A 23,755-nucleotide genomic window follows, 5' to 3' on the forward strand; every position below is an offset into this window, starting at 1 on the left:
TGTACTTTCAGGCTATCTCCTTGGCTTTAAATGTCATAAGACTTACATTTAGGCCTTTTTCTCAACCATCAGGGGTAAAATTTAATTGTCGCAGGGATACAAGAAAAGGCAGTATCGAGCCAACTGAACTTTGTACCTGCTGAGGGCATTCTGTACTCAAGTGAGGTGTTCAGCTGTGAGATCCATTCGGTTTCAATATTACACGAGCTAGATATGCTTGGAACTAAGGCAGGGTAACTGGGACTTCTTTATGGATTTACTGTTATGTTGTTTGTCCTTAATCTCAACAGGTTGTTGCAGATGCACACTTTAAAGAGCATCAAAGCTTGGCAGATTGTTAAAACTTTCATAGAATGGCATGGAGACAAGTGGCACTGGCCCAACTGCAGAACTGATATTGAGCAGATTTGTACATAACAATAGTGAAAGTTTTGTGAGCTCCACATTTTCCCAGCTATTCAAATCAATGCAAAAGCTGCTAAGCCAGTAAATATTTGACAGAGCAATAATCCGCATGCTCTGTTCATATCCCTAGAACTAGAAAGTGCACTTCTCGGCAGAACCAGAAACTGAAATGTTTTTGCACTTGGAGAAAATAAGCTTGTTTTCAGGAAAGCCCAGTCAACAAGCAGTTGCTTCCAGCTTTTTTATGTTGAAAATTGAATATCAGGAAGCAGTGTAAGAAATTGCCATATGCACCAACCACAGTGATCCATTCTAATTTTAAAACTTGATCAAAGGCAAACTTAAGTGCATTGATTCGGAGGCAGAGAAAATGTCAGCAAAAAAGGTATTTCCATAAATAAAAAAATTGCAAAATATTTAAACATTCCAAGACTATACTGTAAAGTGATATTCATCTATAGGGGAAAACTAACTCTGGTGGTCACAGACAGTATTCCGGTCAATGACTGCTGTAAAACAAAAAAGGTTCGGACTTAGCATGAGCCTTATCTGCAGCTGCAAAGACTCATGGAATGTCTCTCCATGCTTGTAACTTGCTTTCCTTGCCTAGAAGCATCAAGAAAACCATGGTCATGGAACAAGGCATTGCATCTCCGCCCTCTCATTACACTAAATAAAACCCCACTGGAAGTGGTTGGCAAATTCTGCTACTATGGGCCCATGGTGACAATCTGTCTCTTGATGCTGAGTTCAATACACAGTGAAAGTAGCCATCACCTTTGATTGACTCGCGAAACGCACATCGGATAGCACCAAGCTGACCCTTAGGACTAAGACTGCTTGCCACTAATGCTTTGTCTTTCAGCACACCATTAACATATTGTTTGCATTTGCTCCAAGACCTTCTGGTCAGCTATTCTGTGACCGTGTCCGATCAATACCTTCTCTTTTGTTATCTCTTGCCCCACCCCCACTTTACTTGCTTAAAATCTTTTACATTTCTTATATCTGCCAGGTTCTGAAGAAGGGTCACTGACCTGAAACATGAGCTCTGCCTCTCTCTCTCCACGATGCTGCCAGACCTGCTGAGTATTTCCAGCATTTCTTGTTTTCATTTCAGATTTCCAGCATCCGCAGTATTTTGCTTTTATTTAAAGGACCAAGCTGTTGGTTTACAAGGCCAGTGTTCTCAGCAACTTGCTATATGGCTGTGAAACATGGGCGACTTACAGCTACCAGGAAAAGCTCAATAATTTCCATCTTCACTGTCTGTGGTGTATTATGGGTATATCCTGGCAGGACAAAGCCACAAATGTAACAATCCTCTCAAAGGCAGAGTTCCCAAGTGTGTTGGCACCAAACAAACAGAGGCGGTTTTGGTGGATCGGACACGTCCGCAAGATGGTCGCATACCCAAAGACCTTCTTGCTGGTGAGGTAGCCAGGGCTAGATGACCAGTGGGGCGCCCAAAGCTCCGCTTCAGGGATCCTTGCAAGCATGCATGAAGGCCCTAAACTTCGACTATCGCACCTGGGAGTCACTAGCTGGGGAAAGAGGGAAATGGCAACAAATGGGTCTGCGGCAGGTGACGAGGGAACCAACATGAGGGAAAAACATACTTGACCTTGTCCTCACCAATCTGCCTGCCGCAGATGCTTCTGTCCATGACTGTATTGGTAGGAGTAACCACCACACAGTCCTTGTGGAGACGAAGTCCTGCCTTCACATTGAGGATACCATCCATCGTGTTGTGTGGCACTATCACCGTGCTAAATGGGATAGATTTCTAACAGATCTAGCAATGCAAAACTGGGCATCCATGAGGTGCTGTGGGCCATCAGCAACAGCAGAATTGTACTCAACCACAATCTGTAACCTCATAGCCCGGCATATCCCCCACTCTACCATCATCAAGCCAGGAGACCAACCCTGGTTCAATGAAGAGTGCAGGAGGGCATGCCAGGAGCAGCACCAGGCATACCTCAAAATGAGGTGTCAACCTGGTGAAGCTACAGCACAGGACTATCTGCTGCCAAACTGCATAAGCAGCATGCGATAGACAGAGCTAAGTGATCCCATAACCAATGGATCAGATCCAAGCTCTGCAGTCCTGACACATCCAGCTGTGAATGGTGGTGGACAATTAAACAACTAACTGGAGGAGGTGGCTCCACAAATATCCCCATTCTCAATGATGGGGGAGCCCAGCACATCAGTGCGAAAGATAAGGCTGAAGCATTTGCAACAATCTTCAGCCAGAAGTGCCGAGTTGATGATCCATCTCGGCCTCCTCCTGAAGTCCTCAGCATCACAGATGCCAGACTTCAACCAATTCAATTCAGTCCGCGTGATATCAAGAAACGACTGAAGGCACTGGATACTGCAAAAGCTATGGGCCCTGACAATAGTACTGAAGACCTGTGCTTCAAAACTTGCCACGCCCTGAGCCAAGCTATTCCAGTACAGCACTGGCATCTACCCTGCAATGTGGAAAATTGCCCAGGTATGTCCTGTACACAAAAAGCAGGACAAGTCCAACCCGGCCAATTACTGCCCCATCAGCCTACTCTCAATCAGTAAAGTGATGGAAGGTGTCATCAACAGTGCCATCAAGCGGCACTTGCTTAGCAATAACCTGCTCAGTGACGCTCAGTTTGGGTTCCGCCAGGGCCACTCAGCTCCTGACCTCATTACAGCCTTGGTTCAAACATGGACAAAAGAGCTGGACTCAAGAGGTGAGGGGAGAGCGACTGTCCTTGACATTAAGGCAGCATTTGACCGAGTATGGCATCAAGGAGCCCTAGCAAAACTGAGGTCAATGGGAATCAGGGGGAAAACCCTCCGCTGGCTGGAGTCATACCTAGCGCAAATGAAGATGGCTGTGGTTGTTGGTGGTCAATCATCTGAGCTCCAGGACATCACTGCAGGAGTTCCTCAGGGTAGTGTCCTAGGCCCAACCATCTTCAGCTGCTTCATCAATGACCTTCCTTCAATCATAAGGTCAGAAGTGGGGATGTTCGCTGATGATTGCACAATGTTCAGCACCATTCGTGACTCCTCAGATACTGAAGCAGTCCGTATAGAAATGCAGCAAGACTTGGACAATATCCAGGCTTGGGCTGATAAGTGGCAAGTAACATTCGCGCCACACAAGTGCCAGGCAATGACCATCTCCAACAAGAGAGAATCTAACCATCTCCCCTTGACATTCAACGGCATTACCATCGCTGAATCCCCCACTATCAACATCCTAGGGGCTACCATTGACCAGAAACTGAACTGGAGTAGCCATATAAATACCGTGGCTACAAGAGCAGGTCAGAGGCTAGGAATCCTGAGGTGAGTAACTCACCTCCTGACTCTCCAAAGCCTGTCATTCATCTACAAGGCACAAGTCAGGAGTGTGATGGAATACTTTCCACTTACCTGGCTGGTGCAGTTCCAACAACATTCAAGAAGCTCGACGCCATCCAGGACAAAGCAGCCCGCTTGATTGGCACCCCATCTACAAACATTCACTCCCGTCCACCACCGACGCACAGTGGCAGCAGTGTGTACCATCTACAAGATGCACTGCAGTAATGCACCAAGGCTCCTTAGACAGCACCTTCCAAACCCGCGACCTCTACCAACTCGAAGGACAAACGCAGCAAATACATGGGAACACCATGTTCCCCTCCAAGTCACACACCATCCTTACTTGGAACTATATCGCTGTTCCTTCACTGTCGCTGGGTCAAAATCCTGGAACTCCCTTCCTAACAGCACTGTGGGTATACCTACCCCAAATGGACTGCAGCGGTTCAAGAAGGCAGCTCACCACCACCTTCTCAAGGGCAATTAGGGATGGGCAATAAATGCTGGCATAGCCACCGACGCCCACATCCCTGAATGAATAAAAAAATCATGTGGACTGGCATGCACTACCACAATGACCAATGACTACGGCAGCTCAGCAACAAGCGCCAATGGCGAAAACAACACAGTGTCACTTGGCAGCTTCGTGTGCAGCACTTGTGGCAGAACCTGCCTCTCAAGGATTGGCCTTCACAGCCATCAAATGTGCAGCAAGAGAAAACACCCCACCTAAATGGATTGTTTCCTGCATGTCTATCATCTTTTGTAGATGGAGGGATGCCAACAACTATCTGCAGCAAACAGGGAGGGATCACCAGACTGAAAAGATGGCACAAATTTCTTGAAGGGACAACGTATTGAGTAATTTGTTGTCTTCCTACCAAGATACTATGTGTGTGTGAGGAAGTACAGTCTATTACCTGAAAAGTTACACATAGCCAGTCCTTGCACAAGCAATATTGAAAATACCTAAAAGGTATATGCATCCACTTCCAGACTATTACAGCAACACTGTGTATATCTGCAAATTAATGGGAAATCCAAATCCACCTTTGCAGATGTGATGTTGGGGGGGGGGGGGGGGAGGGACAGTCTAGGGAGGGAAAATCAATCTTTAATTTTGATGTTTGTAAATAAAAGTAGCACCATGCTCATTTACGACAGTCAGAATGGGGTGAGTTTATATTTTAATTATTTAGTTTGTATTTGATTTTCTTTCTTCTAAAATCAGTAACAAAAATTTGTACAGAACCTGTAGTTTCCCTGGTACCACTCAGCTGTTTTACTATTACTTCCTATTTTAACAACTTTGTTATGTTTCAACTATTTACTGGGTTTGTACTGCTGTAAAATGGCTAGTTTTCAATATAAAGCATGGCCCATTTCTGAAGTTTTGAATTAATTATCTACTTTTACTAAAAGCACAACACAACATCCAGACTAAGAAAATCTGATTGGTAGAAATTAATCTGCTTTTCTAGATTAACCTGAACCCAAAGTATTTCAACAAAGCTGTTTTTAAATTAAAAATCATCCTCCCATTCTTAAGGTTATTCCATATTGAATCAAGTACCAAAAAGTTATTACCTTTATGATCTGCACCATCTGGATTCAAATGCATTCTCTTCTGGCATTCTGAGCAGCTCATTAGAAATCTGGTCACTGCTTCTCGTGGCAAAAAGGCATAGGTTTCTGAAATCTGAAGTTAATCACAAAAAGTAATAGAAAAATATGTTGGGAAGGCAGATCATCCTCAGTCATCCAAATGTAATTCCATGTTTATAGTCTCAAACAGGAGCTCACTAGAAATGTTTCTATCAGTACTTTATTACATAATGGTAAAACAATGCACCTTGTTAACAAATGTATGTAAAAATTTTCCTATCCATACAGACACGATAGTTCCTTTATAATCAAGGGGGAAAAAAGCACTATTTTGGAAATGCTTCCCCCCTCTATCTTTACACATAGTCTGGTAGATATCAAGCTATCAAAGCTTTTTTTTTTAAAGCTTACAAACAATGCAATATCACTGGTAACTTGTGTTCGGTTACTATTTTTTACTTCTAGACAGTGCTTTCTGAATCAGATACTTGTTGCTCATTTATGAAGTGAGTGAAGAGGCTTTCCATTTCCAACAACTGAAAACAATACACATATTATCCCTTGAATACCAACATTTACTTAAATGGATCAATAGAAACAATATGCAGCAAAAACCCCAAAAAAACCTTACTAAATGGGTGTTAAAAATGTAATCAGAAAACCATTGAAGAGCCTCAGAAGGCTCAACTCATACTAACCTTTTCTAAGGCTGATTTGGCAAAGGACCAAGAAGAGATAGGCAAAAATGAAGGGGAAAAAAACAAAGATGCAAACATGAGGCTGCAATTGGCAGAGAAGCACCTGACCTACTGTTTGATGGCTGCTGAAATCCAGGTGTTGTTATATGAGGTACGTGCGATTCCAAGGTTCCATTCTCATAGATTGCACCATCCTACAAATCGATACAGCCACGTTTCAGACCACCGCTGATCATTACTGCCATTGCTTGCACCAATCCTATGCTGCATGATGGCTGCAGATATCCTTGAAGGATAGGACATAGTTCTGCATCTGCTCCTCTGCTGACCCAAATGCCAAGGCCAGGTAGGTGTGCCAGTAGGTACAATTGGACAGTGCTTCCTCTTGATCACCTTGGCAAGCCTTCTTTCATACAGTGCCACAGAAACCATGACATATCCTCAGGGAAGCACCCAAAATTGTGGGTAATCAGAAATATCTTATTGTGCCATCAGACTCCTATCTTCCCAACTTCCTTAGGGAAGAGAAGTATCCACCAAGACGAATAGGTTGCCAAAGTGAGACATTTTCACCTCCGTCTGCAGTTGTGGGCATGTGGCTATCGGCAGACACATGGGCCTTGATATTAAACCCTACCACCAACCCTGATGGACGAAAGAGGATTGTAGCATTTTAAAATGTTTAAATGTGGAACATCTCCCCTAACCTGCCATGTGTGCACTTACCACCATTTTTACAGCAGCAAGTTTCTTTGCTCATGAGTGCCTGGCCATCAAGAGGCTAGACACTGAAGCAATATATGCATATCAGGCTTCCAAAATGCAATTGTAAGCCTGATTTAAATTTAACAGTTGCTGAATTGGTTTGCCAGGTCTTGGGAAACCCAGCAGTAAGGAGGAGGCAGGAGCTTCCAGCTCAAGAGGCTAAGTGCCTTTTTACAGCACTCCTTGTGGGCCAAGAAGAGAATGAGTATTTCTCCCAAAGCCCCTCAATGAAACCTTAGATCCCCCTGCCAATCGCAATCTCTCTCTCTCCTGCGAAGGCCTCTCTTCCCTGCAGTCCCCCCTCCCCTTCGGGCACAACTGCTAGCTTCCTGTCCCATCCCAATTGGTGGGGAGAGTTCCCAAGGGGCCCCCCCCGAGTGTGGCCTCCTGCCGCTGGTTTTCCCACTCTGCAATGCACTAGCCTGTCAATTTCGCCAGATGCTGGGCACAAAACAGAAAAAAATTCTAACAATGTCCTGCCATTAAATTTGGCAGCACATTTGCATACTCAGCCTTGTCGGGTTTTTCCCGCGGGACTGTGCTTAACTTGCGCCCTTCCCATCAATACCTGGGCTATGGTATCTTAGCCAAACAGGCCTGGCATCCCTTCATTGGTTCTCCTCCTCCAACAGATACATCATGTAGGAGGGCTTTCTTTGGTGCCAGTACCAGTGTTTGGGGGGGAAAAAAGAAAATAATTTACATTAAGGGCAAAAAGGCTAATGAAGCTTTAAGTGCCAAAAAGATTGTGGGGGTGGGGCGAAATTATTAAATTGCTAAAATGCATATGCCTCTAAATTAATGCATCCTTTCCATCACCTCCAGGATACTCACCATCACCCTAGCAACTGTGGCTGGCAGAGCAGGATTGGTGTACACCAACATAGCCCAAATGAATATTAAAATGAAGCGCCTGCTTTTTCCCCCATTGCTGATTCCACCCATTAGAAAATGTGCCTGGCAAAAAACTGGCAGGTTTCTGGCAGGGTGAGCCTTTCAATTTCTTTCAAATGGCTGTCACAATCCGCCCCCCTGCCCCCCACCCCAAAGATTCAGCAATGCAGGCGAGAAAAATTTAGGCTTTAGTATCTAGTTGAATACCTTTGGGGAATTGCTCAGAAGTTGCGTCTAGATACAATCCAACCTACTTGGCCCATGTCTGGTATGTCACTTTCAGTTAATTAGAAAGCAGACAATAGAAATTGATCCCAACCCCAATTTTGAGACTGTAACAGCAAAAGGAAAAGAAGCTCCTCCACTATATTCGACGAGGGCACAAACTAGCATGCTACTGCAATAGTTAAACGTCTGCAATGGCTTAAAAAAGCAAGCACTATCTTGATGTTTCAGGTCATGAAAAGAAAATTCAAACAATGATGTCTGGCATAAAAGCAAAATACTGCGGATGCTGGAAATCTGAAATAAAAAGAAATGCTGGAATCACTCAGCAGGTCTGGCAGCATCTGTGGAAAGAGAAGCAGAGTTAACGTTTCGGGTCAGTGACCCTTCTTCGGAACTGACAAATATTAGAAAAGTCACAGATTATAAGCAAGTGAGGTGGGGGTGGGGCAAGAGATAACAAAGGAGAAGGTGTAGATTGGACCAGGCCACATAGCTGACCAAAAGGTCACGGAGCAAAGGCAAACAATATGTTAATGGTGTGTTGAAAGACAAAGCATTAGTACAGATTAGGTGTAAATACACTGAATATTGAACAGCAGCAAGTGCAAACCTGAAATAAAACAGTGGGTAAGCAAACTGAACAAACCAAGATGAAGTGAAATAAATTCCCCGCACCTCTACCCTCACCCCTTCCACTCCCTCCCAGAACCGTGACAGGGTTCCCCTTCTCCTCACTTTTCATCCCACCAGCCTCCATATCCAAAGGATCATCCTCCGCCATTTCCGCCACCTCCAGCGTGATGCCACTACCAGTCGCATCTTCCCCTCCCTTCCCCTGTCAGCATTCCGAAGGGATCGTTCCCTCCGCAACACCCTGGTCCACTCCTCCATTACCCCCACCACCTCATCCCCGTCCCAGGGCACCTTCCCCTGCAATCGCAGGAGGTGTAATACCTGCCCATTTACCTCCTCTCTCCTCCCTATCCCAGGCCCCAAACACTCCTTTCAGGTGAAGCAGCGATTTACTTGTACTTCTTTCAATGTAGTATACTGTATTCGCTGCTCACAGTGTGGTCTCCTCTACATTGGGGAGACCAAGCGCAGACTGGGTGACCGCTTTGCGGAACATCTCCGCTCAGTCCGCAAGTAGGACCCTGAGCTTCTGGTTGCTTGCCATTTCAACACTCCCCCCTGCTCTCATGCTCACATCTCTGTCCTGGGATTGCTGCAGTGTTCCAGTGAACATCAACGCAAGCTCGAGGAACAGCATCTCATCTACCGATTAGGCACACTACAGCCTGCCGGACTGAACACTGAGTTCAATAATTTCAGAGCATGACAGCCCCCCATTTTACTTTCATTTTCAGTTATTTTTTCTTCCTTGTTTTTACATTCAACATTTTTTACAATTTTTTTTTGCATTTATTTCATTTCATCTTAGTTTGTTCAGTTTGCTTACCCACTGTTTTTTTTCAGGTTTGCACTTGCTGCTGTTCAATATTCAGTGTATTCACACCTAATCTGTACTAATGCTTTGTCTTTCAACACACCATTAACATATTGTTTGCCTTTGCTCCGTGACCTTTAGGTCAGCTATGTGGCCTGGTCCAATCTACACCTCCTCCTTTGTTATCTCTTGCCCCACCCCCACCTCACTTGCTTACAATCTGTGACTTTTCTAATATTTGTCAGTTCCGAAGAAGGGTCACTGACCCGAAACGTTAACTCTGCTTCTCTTTCCAATGATGTCTGGCAGTTCTGTAAGGAGGGCAGAAAGCCCCCAGGTGCTCAAATGTTGCAGTAGAAGTGCCGATTGAAGAAATAACATAGTAAAGATACCATCTGTGGCAGGAGAAATACCCTCTTTGGCAGAAAGCGCTATAGGCCCCAGGCAGAACTGCCTCAGAGTAATGGAAAGGCAACGAATATCAACTCTACTATCCAGTGCACAGCCAGGCAGTGCAGGAACTAGTTTAATGGCATCAGATCAGGAAAGGTAAGCTAGCCACACCTTTCAAGAATGTAAAATACTGAGCATGTCAACCATTTCCAGTCTCCTCCCAATCACATTATGTTATTACTTCAGTTGCTTATGATCAGTGACTATGAGGCATCATGCTGCCGGCAATACCCCAGATTCCTGTAGGAAAATATTCCTTACTCACATCTGTACATGCATTCACCCCACAAAAAACCTCACATGGAATGCAATTGATTGTTACATTCCACTGTCATTGCTCACTTTCTACAGTGTATACCTGGGTTTCAATAGTGTTTGCATTTTTTGAAGTACAAAACAGCCCACAATACCAGAGAGTTAAGAAAGATGGCAGTTTGAATGCCCAACCAGATCTCCAACCTCACTCCCAATGAAGCAGTGGCACATCAAATCCTGGCAGGGGAGGTCAGAGGTCATCAGAACTTGCAAGCATGTAACACCTTATCTTCTAATAACCCAAAGTACTCGAAAATCAAGAAATTACTTTTGAATGGCAATCACCAACTGTTACGAAGGCAAATGTAGCAGCAGATTTGCAGACAGCATGGTCTCGCAAACAGAAATTGAATGAATGACCAGATAATCCATTTTATTAATGTTGATTGAGGGAGTCATGTTGACCAGGACAACCCCTACTCCTCTTCAAAGAGTTCCATGGGATCTTTTGCATCTATCCATACAGACAGATAGGGCCTCAGTTTAATGTCTCACCTCATCCCACTGGACCAAATTTGCCAATCAATTCTGTGTGTTCTGGTCCATATTAGGATTTCATCCCATAACTTCCTGGCTCAGGCCAGGGGTCCTACCAAGCTATATGAGCCAGAAGAACACTTGGACGAGTAGAAGGGCATGTGCTAGCTGTAGAATACTGCCTATACACATACACAACTGTAGTGTAACTAGAATTTTAATGAAAAATAGGAACATATCTGTTCTGTAACTAATCAGGTTAGCAATTGGCTATGAATGAGAAACTAAATCTATTGTGTAGAATTTTCGATCATGCTACAACAGTTAATGTATGCTTTCTCAGGAATTTTGCAGAGATTAATATCCTTAATTGAGCTTCTGAACGCATCCTTGAGCAAATGCTTATTAGAAGCAGTATAATCTACTGTACTTGTGGCATCTGCATTCCTTTTGGCTCGCTGCTCTTTCGGGTGTGCCCTGGCAGCCACGAAACCTCAGCAAGGTGGTAATACAGTCAGCTTTGTAATCACTTAAATAAAAACATAGGATTTCTTTCTTGAAACTGAAGTTAGCACAAGGCTCGCCAGTCATACATCCCTCTGGTGGCCCAGTATAGGCAAGATACTGGCCTGGACCTCCTGCATGTACAAAAAAATCTTTTTTGCAACATGACAATGCTACAAAGGCAGCACTTATTATCCTGAATGAATTAAAGAATCAACCAGTGTGGAACTGTAGGAAAATTGGGCTTTTGAGAACTTGAAACAGTACGCAAGGTGTGGTCTGACTAGCACACTATACAGTCTGAGCAGGAATCTGTTTAGATTATTTTTCAGTATTTTGTTTGCCTTGTTGATTGCTGCCATGAAGTGATTGGGCATTTTAACCAAGTCAATCCAGACCTCCAAATCTCTCTCAAATTCATCATAATTTACAGAGTACATACAGTGCCCATTTTCTCTTCCTTCATGCACTACCGTACACTTGTTCAACATGGAGTAGTACCAATGTGTACCATTATTTGAAGAAAGCACTGCGGGAAGTAAGGGCACTCCAGGTGGGGATCATCAATATCCATCACCAACAGTAGCTCAGTAATACCGCCACAGACCAAGCTGGCCAAGTCCTGAAAGACAGCTGCCAGTCTGGCCCTGCATTAGCTATAAAAGGAACAAACAAGAGCGAGTAACTTAATTGACCTCCTCTTCACCAACCTACCTGTCCATATTAGCATTCGTAGGAGTGGCTATAACAGAATCCTTGTGAGGACAAAGTCTCATCTTCACAATAGCGTGGCACTATTGCTAAGCTAAATGGGATCGGCAAAGGATAGATCCAGCAGCGCAAAATTGGCCAAATTACTTTTATATGAACATCCAAATTAGGAGCAGGAGTAGGCCACTCGGCCCTTCGAGCCTGTTCCGTAATTCAATAAGGTCATGGTTGAACTGATTACTCCATATTTCCACCTATGCCCAATAACCTTACACCCCTTGCTTAGACGAGTTTTTCAGGATTCCTTGGCCATTCTTCCATGGCAAGGATGTTAAATACAAGTAATATTGAGTTGAAGCTAACTTCAAAAAGGGGTTAGTCTCTCAGGAGAGCCCCATGCAGGGTTGCAAATACAAAGTCAAATGAAAGATGGTTTGTATGCTAGTGAGAATCATTTCGACAGAGACCAAACAAGCAGCAAATTGAGTGGCTTGTTTCCATAAGGGATAAACTACATCCACTCATTGTGTTGTGAAAGCTTTTAATCCGTTCCTGACTCAATCTCCTGAACAGCTTCAAAGATTTTCTTACCTTTTATGCCACTCTTTCCAACCAGAATCCAATTTCTTTAGTTTTTTCAGCATTTGCTTCATTTTAGGACAACTGTGCATCTGATTGCACCAACCTCCAGTTTCAGTCCCATTATCCACTCCCAAAGTTCAATGTTAGCCTATCCATTTAAGGGGCCGGTGATAGGAATATAGGAACAGGTGTAGGCCATTCAGCCCTTCAAGCCTGTTTCACCAATCAGATCATGGCTGATCTACATTGCAGATCCATTTACTTGCCTTTAATCCATATCCCTACCAACTAAAAATCTATCGATCTCAGTCTTGAAGATTTTAGTTTACCCATCCACAGCTTTTTATACAAGAAAGTTCCAGATTTCTCCCACTCGGTGTAAAAATGGGCTTCCTGATTTCACTCCTGAATGGCCCAAGCTCTAAATTTGAGATTGTGTCCCCTTGTTCTGGATTCTCTTGCCAAAGGAGATAATTTCTCCACATCTATCCCTTCAAATCCATTTGTCATTTTAAGCACCCTCAACCTTATATACTCAAGGAAATAGAAGCCAAGCTCATGCAACCAATCCTCATAATTTAATCCTTTAAATCAGGGGTCCTCAACCTTTTTCTGCTTCTGAGGTGCCCTTCCAGGTTATAAAAATTTCACGGGCCCCCATAACACAATACAAGTATTTGTTCTGTGCAAAAATTAGTTCTATAATAAAACATATTTATTATTTTTGTTTCATTTAATGTGAAACTTGTGCTGATGCTGAGCACCAGGCCAAGGCTCAGGGAGAGGTGTAGTGATATGTTGCAGTTGTGAGCCTTCTTGCACCCGTGTAAGCAGTGAAGCTCAGTTCCTAGCCACTGACTGAATCGAATGGTCATGGAGCTCAAGTGCAGATTTTAAAAAATCATGTGAAAGAGAGAAAAAGGGGTATAGGCAGACTGCGCAAGGCACACTTTGTACAAATTCTCTGGGCTATTTTTAGCAGACCCATTGAATCCGTATTAAGGACCAGGGCTACTTACCAGAGAACCCCAACTCTATCCACATCATATCAGACTCACTAATCAACCTGTGTTCACTACTTACATTGGCTGCCAATCGCCCAGCGCCTCAAATTTAAATTTCTCATCCTTGTGTTTAAATCCATTTACAGCCATGCCCTTCCCTATCTCTGTAATGTTCTCCAGCGTTACAGTCCACGAAATACTCCGTATTCTTGCGCATCCCATCTCCCTTCACCCCACCATTTACAGAAATGGAGGAACAGATATTGAGATGGGGAGAGGGTATAAATTTATTTAAACAGAAGGATGAAAATTTTAAAATGAGGTGTTGGGGGACCAGGAGCCAAATATAAGTCAGTGAGGACTGGGGTGATAGGTGAGCAGGACGTTGTGTGGGATAAGATACAGGCAGCAGAATTTTAGATGAGTTGAAGTACAGACTGTAGATGCTTGAACAAGAATAATAGGTCATCCCTCTCCTTGTTAGTACATAAATGAAGTCAGAAAGTAACCCATCAGGTGCTAGAGCTGAAGCAGCAGCTAGTTCCCAATTCCACTGTAAACAGCTATGACCCGGCCCCCAACTGCAACTGTTATTTTGTTTTGGACAAACCTAAAGGACCCTCTTTGTTCATCAGTAAAGCGAAAAGCAGGAAGGCATAAAGTTTAAAAAAGTCACTATCAGAACACAGGGGGAAGAGGCAGCCTTTGCAGTCAAGGTGATACAACGGACACTCTCAGGTAAGAAGAAAAAAGCAACAAAAGCATAAATAGGCTCCAAGTCATAAAGCTGAAACAAATGGGCGAGGGACAATGGACAGGATTCGAGCCCCACCAGGGACCGGAACAGAGGCGGATGGAACCCCAAAATACAGACACCGGGCGGCGTGCCAGTTTCTCGACCCCCTTCCCTGCGTCAGCCATTTTTGCCAAGGTGGATTTAGGCCCAGCAGGGGTACCCGCCCCCATGCAATGGGCAGCTGATTAGGCTTGTTAAGAGCCTTAACTCCAATTAAAGGAGATCAGCTGGAATTTTCTAGTTGGCCTCAGTGTTCCTTGCTGGTGCAGGAAAATGAAGTGCCTGGCAGTGTGCAGAGTGCCCAGTGTTCCAGGCAGGCCTAGAGGCCTGCCCTGCCTGTCTGGGTGCAGGTGCAGCCACATGCTGTAGAGGGCCCCCACCCTCACCCCAGAGTGGTGGCCTGGCTGTATGAACCATCTTTTAGTTAAAGTTTTACAAATGTTGGCGAGATGGTGCCTCCATGTTGAAGCACCCTCTCTTACTTACCTGCCATCACAGTCTGCTGCTCCTCTCAAGCTGGAAGGCCTCTGATTGGCCCTCCAGCTTTGACAGCCAGCCAGCCCGCCGCCCTTAATTGGACAAGGAACTTGTCTCCATGCCAATTAAGGGGGCACCTCCATCAAAATCCCAATATGACTATTTTTGCCACTCACCCTAGGGGTAGGTACGGGTGCCAGAACCAGTCCCAACTTCCGTTTCCCACCCCAACAGAGAAAATCCAAACCAAGGAGGGGCCCGGGACCAGCCTCCAGCCTGCTTCGCTCACACATTCACAGTTAATTCACCCCGATTTCCTCACAGCCCAAACTCTTCACCCCACTCCACACGCCCACCTCAAGCGTTTGACTGTCAGCCCCAACCTCATTGGCACACTCCACTCCAGTGAAATGGCATGTGAAGCACTGCTTTGTACAATGGTCAATTATTTAAAGCAGATTCCCTTCAGTGACCCTCACTCCGAGATACCTGAAGTGTATTTTTATCCGGCAAACTCATAAGAAAATGCCTTTTTGACTCGAATTTTGGCACATTATGGTCAGAAAGTTGTGAAATAGGTGGCTGAACATACAACCCAAAAGTATTTCAAAAATCAAAATCAGAAAATGCAGTTTTGAAAGTACAGTAAGCGTTCATAAGAGAGAGAGACACGCAAACACATAGGGGGATTGCATAAGGCCCACGTTCTACACATTGGTTATTTTTGGCGGACCCATTGAAACCTTCTCAGACCCCTAGGGGGCCGTGGATCCATGGTTGAGAACCATTGCTTTAAGTGATGAGTCACTTACCTAGTCTACTCATCCTCAATTAGACCCCCTGCTCTTACCTGCCCTTGAATTCCTATCCCCTTCCCTTTTTAAAAAATCAACAGACTGGTTTTGCACCTCTTCCCACATCTATGATATTCACTTTCTCAAACAAACAAAAACACCACAGTTCCCAACCCAAGTATACTTCTCTCCGATGGCTATTTTAATATCTCTTGGCTGCTCCCTTTGCAGTTTTACTTTGAGTCTTTGAGTCCAAACTTCCCTTCCTACTCCCACGTTAGTTGATATTATTAACTGTTCTCTCTCTTAAGGTACTGTCCCACTATTTCAAATCTGTCGTCCTCATCCCTCTCTTCAAAAACCAACACTTGTCCTTGTGAACTACCGCCCTGTCTCCAACCTCCCTTTCCTAGAACGTGTTGTTGCCTCCCAAATCTGTGGCCATCTTTCCCAAACTCCATGTTTGAACTCCTCCAATCAGGTTTCCAACCCTGCCACAATACTGAAACAGCTCGTCAAAGTCACAAGTTAAATCCTATATGACAGTGACAAAGGTAAACTATACTTCCTCATTCTTCCCGACCTTTCTGCAGCTTTTGGCATTGTTGACCACACCATTCCAATACCTCTTCACTGCCATCCAGCTGGGCAAGACTGCACTCGCCTAGTTCCATTCTTATCTGACTATGATTAGACAGAGACTCACCTACAATGGCTCCTCTTCTTGCTCCTGCACCATTATCCCTGATGTGTCCCAAGGATCAATCCTTGGCCCCTTCCTATTTCTCATCTCCATAGTGCCATTCAGTAGTATCATTCAAAAATACATCAGTTTCCACATGTATGTTGACAACACCCAGCTTTACCTCATCACCTCTCTCGATCCCTCCACTGTCTCCATTGTCAGACAGTTTGTCTGACATCCAGTGCTGGGTGAGCAGAATTTGCTTAAATTAAATATTGGGAAGGCCGATCCCATTGTCTTTGGTTCGCATGACAAACTACGTTCCTGGCCACGAACTCCATCCCTCTTCTTGGCAACTGTCCAAGTCTGAATCAGAATATTTGAAACCCTGGTGGATATTTGACCCAAAGAGGAGCTTCAGACCACATATCCGCACCATCACGAAGATCGCCTACTTCCACATCTAACGTCACGTGCCTTCCTTCCCTGACTCAGCTCATTTGCTGCTGAAAACTTCATCTTGCCTTTGTTTCCTCCAAATTTGACTATTCTAATGCACTCTTGGCTGGCCTCCCACATTCGTCCCTCTGTAAACTCGTCCAAAACTCTGCTGCCTAACTCGCAGTAAGTCCTGTCCATGATCACCCCTGTGCTCGCTGACCTACGCTGCCTCTTGGTTAAGCAATGCCTAGATTTTAAAACTCTCATCTTGTTTTCAAAGCCCTCAATGGCCTCGCCCCTCCCTATCTCTAATCTCCTCCAGCCGCACAGTGTTCCGAGATATCTGTGCTCCTCTAATTCTGGCCTCTTAAGCAGCCCAATTTTAATCATTCCACCATCGGTGGCCATGCCTTCAGCTGCTGTGATGAAAACCACACTTACCAAAAAATGAAATATTAATTTTGTCATATGGAACATTATTTTTGAACTGTTACTGGACTTGAAATAACTTGTTTAAAAAAACAACAGTGGCTGAAGACATGGAAGCACATTTGCATTCTAAAAGCCTGAAGACAATGGGAGTCCTCCTTGATTAAAATAGCCAGATGGATTTTGTCAATAGTGATGATCAAGAGACATTGAATGTGCAAGAGCCAGCATTTCACCCCCACCCACTGAGTGTCGAGTAAACTTGGGGAATCCACAAACTTCGCAGGAGAGACTGTTCCAGATAAGGAGCTAGTCACATGAGTAACCTGCTGGCCAACCTGGGGTTGTTTGAATTGTGCCCCACAGAAGGGAACAGACTGCAATTTGAAGACAAAAGATAAGGAAGGTCTCTCCCTGTCTCTCTCTCAAGCAAAGTTCCAGGGACCCACGGAAGTAACTTATGCCTCAAGACAGAAGATCAGCGAAACAAGTTTGAAAGTGTGCATTGGGTCCCAATGAGAGCTGTAAGACTTAACTTTAATCAAAGACTTTACATCAAACCCAAAGCCAGTAACTGAACTCCAGCTATTACTTCAAACTTATCCCCTTCTTTCTCCTCCTCTCCATTTGCGTGTGTTTATCACGTATGCATGTTAGCATGGTCGCGTCGCATATTCTTCGTAGTTTTAACTGAGTTACAGTTTTAAGGTTAATAAACTTACACCTTTCTTGTTTAAATCTGAGAAAAACCTGTCTAATTGTAATGGCAAAGAAATCAACCAGAGAGCAGTGAGCAAGGACTAACTGAGAGGAACATTAAAACAGTGTTAAGTTAAACCCTGTTACAGCCAAACCAGGAAAAGGCTAACAGGGGAGCCCAAGACCCCTGCCTCACCTGCTCGTAACACTGCCAAAGTTCTCGAATTCCCTCCTTAAACTTCTATATCTCTCTTCCCTCCCTAAAAGTTACCTCTGACCAAGCTTTTGGTCATCTACCTATATGCTTATGTGTCAAAATTTGCTTTATAATGGTCCTGTGAAGCGCCATGCCGTTTTATTACATTAAAGGTGTTATAAATACAAATTGTTGTTGTCGTAGGTTTACTGGATGTTTAAGGGCAGGTTTTATTTCTGCCCATGCAATGAGAACAGGGCAGACGAGTGGTTTAAATGGTGTTCGGACTCCTCTTGCAGTGTTCCCGATGTACTCACACACTAATCGCCGTTTTAACTACTGGGTTTCAGCAGGCAAACAGTGGTCTCATCATCATTAAGAAGTTGGAGTCTGATTGCATCATTTGGACCTCAATGCATTTCTCCCCCACCCCCAAGTTAGTGTCTAAGTTTGGTGATGATACAAAGCTAGGTGGGAATGTAAGCTGTGAGGAGGACACAAAGAAGTTGCAAAGAGATATAGACAGGTTAAGTGAGTAGGCAACAAGGTGGCTGATGGAGTATAATATGGGGAAGTGTGAGGTTATTCACTTTGGTAGTAAGAATAGAAAAGCAAAATATTTTTTTTTTTTAAAAAGTGTGTGAAATTTTTCAATATTGATGTCCACAGAGACTTGGGTGTACTCTGGAGCACAAAGTCGCCATGCAGGTACAGGAAGCAATCAGGAAAGGCAAATAGCATGTTGGCCTTTATTTGCAAGGGGATTGGAGTAGAGAAATAAGGAAGCCTTGGTACAATTGTACAGGGTTTTGGAGAGACCATACCTGCAGAATTGTGCACATTTTGGTCTCAATGTGCAAGGAAGGATATACTTGCATTGGAGGTGATATAGCAAAGGTTCACTAGATTGATTCCAGGGACGAGGGGCTGAGTAAATTGGGCCTATACTCTAGAGTTTTGAAGAATGAGGTGTGATCTCATTGAAACATACAAGATTCTGAAGGCGCTTGATAGGATAGACACTGAGGTGGTTTCCCCTGGCTGGGTCATCTAGAAAATGGGGACACAGTCTCAGGATAAGGGGTCAATCACTTAGGACTGAGATGAGGAGAAATTTCTTCAGAGTTGTGAGTCTTTAGAATTCTCTACCCAAGAGGGTTGTGAATGCTCCATCGTTGAATATATTTAAGACTGAGATAGACATATTTTTGGTCACTCAGGGAACCAAGAGATATGGGAAATGCATGGGAAAATGGAGTTGAGGCAGATGATCAGCCATGATCATATTGAATGGAGGAACAGACTCGAGGGACCACACGGTCAACTCCTGCTCCAATTTCTTAATTTATGATCCTATGTTCTTTTGTTATGCACAGTACCAGACCCAATTGTAAACCCTGCATCTTGTAGATGGTACACACTGCTGCCATTGTGCGTCGGTGGTGGACGGAGTGAATGTTTGTAAATGGGGTGCCAATCAAGTGGACTGCTTTGTCCTGGATGGTGTCGGGCTTCTTGAGTGTTGTTGGAGCTGCACCCATCCAGGCAAGTGGAGAGTATTCCATCACACTCCTGACTTGTGCCTTGTAGATGGTGGACAGGCTTTGGGAAGTCAGGTGGTGAGTTACTCGCCACAGGATTACTAGCCTCTGACCTGCTCTTGCAGCCATGGTATTTATATGGCTACTCCAGTTCAGTCTCTGGTCAATGGTAACCCCCAGGATGCTGATAGTGGGGGATTCAGTGATCATAATGCCATTGAATGTCAAGGGGAGATGGTTAGATTCTCTCTTGTTGGAGATGGTCATTGCCTAGCATGTGTGTGGCGCGAATGTGACTTGCCACCTATCAGCCCAAGCCTGGATATTGTCCAGGTCTTGCTGAATTTCTGCATGGACTACTTCAGTATCTGAGGAGTCGTGAACGGCGCAAATTTGTCAGAGAAGTACAAATGTACAAAATTGACAGGCGGAAAAGACCAGTCGTCCCACAAGTGTAAAGTAGTGCCTGTAGACAATGCAATGCCACAACTGGATTATGGTCCAAGCAAACCTCCAGCCAAACTGAACATACACAGCACTCGTAGTCATCAAGGTCATAACTATCCTTAATTTGTATGCATTAGGATCATTTCGTGACGTCACAAGAAACATCAGCTATATAAGGCAATCCCTGCCCATACAGTGATGAAGCAAGTAAATGACGCCATGTTTGCTTGAACAGGCTGCTTCACCCCCTTCCCCATGGAAAAGCACATATCAACATGAGAGGGCTCTGCAATTTTAGAGAGTAGCAGGACTCCCAATGGTTCAGGGTGTTGCAGGTTACAATAGCAAAGCACTACATACTCCCTCAAGCAATAATACTACTTCCATAAATAGAAAAGGACTCCACTCTCTCAATGCCCAGCTTATTTGCAACCATCAGCATTGGATTAAGCACATCAATGCTCATTTCCCTAGCAATCATGTCAATGGCTTCACAATCCAAAAAGGCAAGTCTCAGGGTGGCTCCTGGGTGATGAAGGATATCCTCTGGAGCCATGGCTCATACTTTGTATAGTATCTCCAGGGTACAAGCTGACCACAGGTATAATCATGTGCTGGGCTGCACCAATGTTCCAAGCACATCACTAGCAGGTTGAACAAACATGTCAAGTGCCAGATTACTGCTACGGGTGCTTACAATATAACCCAGCTAAAGTTGCAAGAATCATTGCCTTATACTGGATGCTGCAGAGTTTGCCCTGCAAAGAGGCATCATGAAGGTCCCAAAGCAGGAGCCCGAAAAAGCTGTACAACAGAATCTGATGCCAGCTACAACAGCTACTCAGCAAGTTCTTAGACAAGCCATCTCTTAACTGTCAAATATTGCAGATTCATTGATAGTTAGGTATACATGTTCCCACAATCTCCACAAATATGTCTTTACCCAAAGTATATAAAAGCTCACAAATATTACAGGGGTCATAGTCTAAGGATATGGGGTAAACCTTTCAGGACTGAGATGAGGAGAAATTTCTTCACCCACAGTGTGGTGAGCCTGTGGAACTCGCTACCACAAAAAGCAGTTGAGGTCAAAACATTGTATGTTTTCAAGAAGGAGTTAGATATAGCTCTTGGGTCTAATGGGATCAAAGGGTATGGGGTAAAAGCGGGAACAGGTTACTGAGTTGGATGATCAGCCATGATCATAATGAATGGCGGAGCAGGCTCGAAGGGCCGAATGGCCTACTCTTGCTCCTATTTTCTATGTTTCTATACCATTTGATATGAAATATCCCACCAACTTTTGCAAGAACACTATATGCACACAGCTTCAGTACATCACTTTAAAATGTCAAGCCATGTTGTGTCTGGTGTCTTGATTCCAAGGTTCTTCTTACTTGATGACAAGTACGTTATAAATATGTTCTTAATGTTAGCCTTGCACTTCTATATAGTGCTGCCAAAGTATGAAAAGTTACTGGCTGAAATATATGTATACATCGTTCTTGGGATTAAGGTGGCCCTCATTACCTGTGTTTTAGGATTGACCTGGTGCAAGTTGTACCACTTCCAATACTGAATGGGTAGCTTGGGCCAGTTTGGTTTCTGTCACATGCATAAACATCGAAGAGTGTCCACATGGGAATTCAGTGAGACACAACAGTCATCAGTGCCCATTCCAGCAATACTTCTGCTTTTAGGCTTGCCTCACCAGGTCCACTGAACAGCATGACAGAATAAGATAAATGAAGCCCCACCTCATTATTCTCACGAAATAATCCCCAAGCCTGTTGAATCCAGAAGAGATAGCCTGTTCCACTTTGAAACTCCAGAACTCATCACAGCATCCAATGGAAAAAATTGAACTGCTCTTGGTCCCTTTAGCATTAGGGGAAGTGGAACACGCACTGCTGCAGATATCCCTCGAGTTCTTAAAACATTCCATGGTGAACTGCAGTGTTGCAAAACAGTCATGCAAGGCTGCACACATATAGCTAAGGACTGCTCCATCTCAACAGCCACTTGCAGCAAACTGGTAGGCACAGTCCCAAGGACTGTACCAAGATTAAAACTCAGAAAGTATCCTTATTTCAATAACAGGTTCCACAAGGTCTGAGTTCCCAAGCTCAGCAGCCAAGGGGGGGGGGACACAAGCTTACTCGCCTGACGGGTTCATCCTCCTGCTGTCCCACCACCTGCTGCTTCTGCTCTATTGTGCTGTATACATCAACAGTGCACCGTCCTTTAGCTAAATATTTATTTCCCTAGGGATGGATACAACTGAGCTGATACTTGGGAGTGAGTGATACTTGTGTACTGTGAAGTGCTGGCATGCCCAGCATGATCCTAAAGCCTGATTCTACTTCCCGTGGCATAATTAGCAAAAAACAAAGAGGTTACACCTTTGGTATCTTTTAAAAGCAGCCTTCACATGTATCTTTCAAAAGCAGCCTTCACATGTATCTTTCATGGAAAGAGGAACAAGGTAAAAGGTTTTAATATCTGCTTAATATACACAAGAGAATGAGAAAAGGAGGAAGGGGAGAAATTTGTCCCAAACCCTGAGCTGGCACTCCTATTTCCCACATCTCCTGCACTCTCTGTGCCTTGCTCAGGATTTCTAGAACTTGCTCCTCTTATAGGGTTAGTGGTCTGTCAGGGATCCACCTTTTGTGCACATTCTCTCCCATTATGAACTGTCGAAGTAGAAAGGAGTGCCATTTCTCAAGATGACACGCAGTGATACTCAGGGATCAGTATGAAGCCCACAGGTGAGTGTGATGATATGTACCAGAAACATTTTCAGATTAGATGATTAGATTAGGATATATGCAAGTACATGAATAAAGAACTGCTGCAGGCAAAGGCTGGGCCATGCCGTGCCATGGGTGTTCATGGTAAAATTTGAAAGTTGAAGTGTAAGAGGGAGGAAATTCTAAGTGCTTACTACACTGTACTAATGGAAGATCAAGGTGTGGTCTTCTACTTTGCTTAACTGGTCTTTAAATTTCTTTCAGCAGTGTTTACAGATGCACTGTATGTGGAAGTGAAATTCATAACTGCTCTCACTCTCCCTTGACTGTTGTTCTCAGTAGCAAGCAATTTCTTGACAAATAACAGGTAAACTGCCAATCACTTTTTCTACACCTGGAGCTTGCCTGTCACATTATAATGGAGGTTAATGCTGGAAATAAACATGCAGGGCAGTGGGTTACAGGCTAACTTCAGCAATCCCCTGAACCCGCTAAGGAAGGCATAATCAAAAGTAAAATCAGAGTAAGAAGTAGGGACGTACATGAGCACAGAATAACCGAATTTATGCACTTATATCAAGCAGATGAACCATATTTATATTGTATTTATTATATAATGCAGAGGTGCAAAATGGGGTAGGAACTTATTCCTGTCTGTGCCCATCAAAACTGACCAGCATTACAGGCAGACGTACAATATGCATACACGCACAGCAAAACATCTTCTAATCATGTGCAAATGATGAAAATACTTCACAAATTGTATTTTCTATTACTTGTATCTTAATCATTGTGTTAGGGAAACAGTTATTTTACAAAACCAAATACTTTGAAAAACACTCAAGCAGACCCATTTACAACAGTGAATTTCTTCAGCCTAACTGAGGAAGGCACCACATCAACACTGTACAAAGGGCCCTGTACAAAACACCTGCCCAAAATAAAAACGCCCTGACCAAGAAATGGTCCAGGGACAGGGCACAAGCAAGGGAAAGGCTGAATTACAGCAACACATTAGAAATGCTCCAGGGTGACGCCTGAGCTGTACTCAG

The 23,755-nt window shown here is 44.1% G+C and overlaps 1 protein-coding gene across 7 annotated transcripts in view; it reads right to left on the reverse strand.

Moving 5' to 3' along the window:
• Positions 1-23,755, reverse strand: part of LOC137369960 (nucleolar protein 4-like) — a 504,149-nt gene that overhangs the window by 438,128 nt on the left and 42,266 nt on the right. For all 7 annotated transcript variants that reach the window (XM_068031785.1, XM_068031783.1, XM_068031786.1 and 4 more), the window contains exon 3: positions 5,350-5,461. In XM_068031785.1, the coding sequence (XP_067887886.1) occupies positions 5,350-5,461 (112 nt within the window). The remainder of the gene's footprint in view (positions 1-5,349; positions 5,462-23,755) is intronic.

The sequence above is a fragment of the Heterodontus francisci genome, chromosome 5 (assembly GCF_036365525.1).
Source record: "Heterodontus francisci isolate sHetFra1 chromosome 5, sHetFra1.hap1, whole genome shotgun sequence".
In the NCBI taxonomy this organism is placed as follows: domain Eukaryota; kingdom Metazoa; phylum Chordata; class Chondrichthyes; order Heterodontiformes; family Heterodontidae; genus Heterodontus; species Heterodontus francisci.